Raw genomic sequence first — 3,823 nt, 5'->3', positions numbered from 1 at the left:
CCTCATATCCCTGTCCTCTCATTGTCCATAAGGCAGAGTAGGTATTAGTGAGTATTTTTGAGTGAATGATAATAAAACAGTGTGTGGCTCCAACCCAATTGGATGGTAAGATATTGCTGGAGGGTCCCTACGATCACATGGGACACTTTGACCCTGCAGTCGTAACCCCATGGGTGCTGCCGCCTCCACGTCTCACCAAGGACACTATGACTTTGACATTTGGACATTAACATTTGCTTTTTGTTCCCCCTGTGGGGTAGCTAGGAGGCCCAGGGTAAGGGACCAAACTGGGTTAGTGAATATGTGATAGTATCATGCACCAGTCCTAGACGCTGGAGAGATCCTGGAAGGTCCAGGAGGGGGAAGGAGGAAGTGAAAGGGAAGTGAACAGTGTTCTTATGGATTAACTAAGAAATAAACACAGTCCATCCTTCTCGTTTAAACTTATAAAATTGCTTGAAATAACAGCTTGACTGAGATATAATTCACATACCATAAAATGTGCCTTTTAAAAGTATACAGTACATAGGTCTTATTTATAATTAATTTTCAGCAACTTTATTGAGATATAACTCACGTATCATAAAATTTGCCATTCAGTTTACAGTTCAATGGCTTTCTGATTATTCACAGAATTATGCAACCATCACCACAGTCGATTTTAAAACATTTTCATCATGCCGAAAAGAAACCCCCTTATGCAATTAATTTTTAATGCTACAAATAATCAAACAAAACTAGAGTTAAAATGAAACGTGGTAAAATTTAATTTTGCCAAAATAATAACTCACACTAAAGATTGGGGGGAAATGCCCTGAGGAAAATAACTGAACTTTGCTGAGGCAATCAACAGAAATAAAATTCATAAGGTCTAAAAAAATGACAGAAAAAAATTACATTGACCAAAATCTGGCTCTGGGAGACATAACCCGGGAAAAATAATTGAATCTGAATAAAAGGATGCCCTCAAGAGAAAATTCACACTGGGGAAAATATAATCAGCAAAAAGGGATGAGGACTTCAGCAACCCTATTAATGAATTAAATCTTCTTTATAACTTTTAAACAGAAAATAATTGATCCTGATGACAATAATTTTAGTGGGTTAAAAATAAAAATAAAATACATTAGAAATTATCTGATTACGGTTATAGACAACTGATTTGGGAATGAAATTAGGTTAGTATAGTTTGATCCACAAAATACAGTCTTTTTTTAAAAAGTCCAAACTGGGCTTGGTGTCTCACGCCTGTAAATCCTCTCACTCTGGGAGGCAGAGGCAGTTAGATTGCCCGGCCCAGGAGTTCTAGACCAGCCTGAGCAACAGTGAGACTCGGTCTCTAAAAATAGTGGGGCGCTGTGGTGGGCACCTGTAGTCCCAGCTACTTAGGAGGCTGAGGCAAGAGGATCGATTGAGCCTAAGAGTTTGAGGTTGCTGTGAGCTATGATGCTACAGCTCTCTACTGAGTTTTTTGAAACTCTTTTTTTTTTTTTTTTGAGACAGAGTCTCAAGCTGTTGCTCTGGGTGGAGTGCTGTGCCATCACTGCTCACAGCAACCTCAAACTCTTGGGTTTAAGCGACCTTCTTGCCTCAGCCTCCCAAGTAGCTGGGACTACAGGCATCTGCCACAATGCCCAGCTATTTTTTGGTTATAGTTGTTGTTGTTTGGCAGGCCCCAGCTGGATTTGAACCCACCAGCTCCTTTGTATGTGGCTGATGCCTTAGCCACTTGAGCTACAGGTGCTGAGCCTGAAACTTTTGTCTCAAAAAAAATTTTTCTTTAAAGGAAAAAAAAAATTGACCTATTGTTCAATCATTTCAGTGGGTTCACATGTATAAAATTTATAACATGAGACTTGGAAGGTCTATTGTAGGGATGTCCAACCTGTGGCCTGCAGGTCACATGCTGATTTTGGGAGGCCTTTTTTGGCTTATCTGTGGTGTCAGATATCATGAAAAGTATGCAGGGACCTCTTTTTCTTTTTTCTTTTTTTGCTTATCAGCTTTTGTTAGTGTTCGTGTATTTAACATGTGGCCCAAGACAACTCTTTTTCCAATGTGTAGCAGAAGAACAAAAAAGGTCGGACCCCCCTGGATTGGGCTATGTGAACATGGGGCACAGTAATAGTTTGTAAATCTAGCCTATCGGTCAGGTAGAGGACTTTTTCAGGTATAATCAGTGAAATCTCGTTTGATCCATTGGTAATAACATTGAATTGGTTTTTCCGCAGGAACTCAAGGGGGAGAAAGGAGATAAAGGAGCGATGGGGAAACCTGGACCTCCTGGACCCTCAGTAGGTCATTCAGAGTCGTATTATTCCCACAGCACACGCAGCAGAACCTTAGTGTTCACTTGGATGTGTTTTACCTTGAAATCCTAACATTGGCTAAAACATGATGACATTTGACTGCAGAGATCATGAATACATAGAATTATCTTATGGCCTCCTCTGGCCAGATCTTTGCACTATTTTACATGCATCCAGTGCTACTCAACCCCTGACATCTTCAGCGTCTGATTTTAGTCTGATTTTTTAACTTCTCTAATACATAAGTTTTCCTTCCCTCTAAGATGCCTCATCAAACATTTAAAAGGCAGGATAATCAAGAGACAAATGAGGCTGGGTGCAGCGGCTCCACCCGTAATCCCCGCACTCTGGGAGGCTAAGGCAGAAGAATCACATAAGCTCAGGAGTTTAAGACCAGCTTGAGCAAGAGACTCCACTCTATTAAAAATAGAAAAATTAGGTGGGCATGGTGACAGGCACCGGTAGTCCCAGCTTCTTGGGAGGCTGAAGCAGGAGGATGTTTTGAGCCCATGACTTTGAGGTTGTTGTGAGGAATGATGATACCACTGCACTCTCAGGGTCACTCTGTCTTAGTAAAAAAAAGAGGGGGAGGAAACAAGTTAATAAAGATCAATATAAGTAAAAATCGATAATTCATAAAACTTGACATAGCTCTAATTAATACAGGGACCACCTGGAGAATTGTACGGATCTGAAAAGGGTGCTCCTGGAGAACCTGGCCCGCAGGTAAGTTCAGAAGGTCACTGTCATGTGCAACCTTTATCAGTGAGCACTCAGGTCTCTTTAGGTTGCAAAATTAAGATGCCCAACTCAAACTAGCTTAGATAAGAGAGAAAAAAAAAATTAAGTCTTGCCAGGTGAGATTTGTTTGTTCAAATATCTGAGAAGTTCAAGGCTAAGACAGTGTTCAAGGATGTCAGAGCCAGAAACAGTAAAGGCAGGACTTTCTTTCCCTCTCACCTGGGGTTCTGTGTATCAACCTTACTCTCTCCCTTGGCAGTTACCAGGGGAGATGGGGAGAAAGAGCAGGGTGTAGCCACAGACAACTTCAGGTAACAGCATCCAAGGAGAAACATAACATCCATAAATGAAATCCCAAGGAATTAAGCTCATTGACTAGCTAGGCCATATATCTCACTCCAGAAAAATGACTGTGTCCAAGAGGAGAAAGTACTATGATTCACTAGACTGGTGGAGCAGTGGGTATAATGGATTGCACCATCATAACCACCAAGACAGGAGCTCCCCAAAATGAGGCTTTGTGTACCCAGACATACGATGCAACAGGGGCCGACTACCTCACCCAGATCCATTTTGGAAAAATTTAAACACATATTATGTAAAAGTGCTAAGAATGATACATTGGGAAAAAGTATGGGTTTTTTTCCCTAAGAAGAACTATTTAATGGACACGTTTTTTTTTTAATTGTGGGTTAATGTGAGGGTACAAACAACTAGGTGACAATGTTTGCATTTGTTAGGTGGCGTCCCTCTTGTTATTGGGTTCCATGCTC

At 41.0% G+C, this 3,823-nt stretch overlaps 1 protein-coding gene across 1 annotated transcript in view; it reads left to right on the top strand.

Annotated features, from left to right (window-relative positions):
* Positions 1–3,823, top strand: part of COL4A3 (collagen type IV alpha 3 chain) — a 146,201-nt gene that overhangs the window by 81,270 nt on the left and 61,108 nt on the right. Inside the window, exons 14-15 of the mRNA XM_012802111.2 lie at positions 2,232–2,294; positions 2,976–3,035. Coding sequence (XP_012657565.1) covers positions 2,232–2,294; positions 2,976–3,035 — 123 coding nt within the window. The remainder of the gene's footprint in view (positions 1–2,231; positions 2,295–2,975; positions 3,036–3,823) is intronic.

Source organism: Otolemur garnettii, unplaced genomic scaffold (assembly GCF_000181295.1).
Source record: "Otolemur garnettii isolate 467f Iridium unplaced genomic scaffold, OtoGar3 scaffold00013, whole genome shotgun sequence".
In the NCBI taxonomy this organism is placed as follows: domain Eukaryota; kingdom Metazoa; phylum Chordata; class Mammalia; order Primates; family Galagidae; genus Otolemur; species Otolemur garnettii.
The sequence above is the reverse complement of the archived record's forward strand: the minus strand, read 5'-3'. Positions and strand labels throughout refer to the sequence as shown.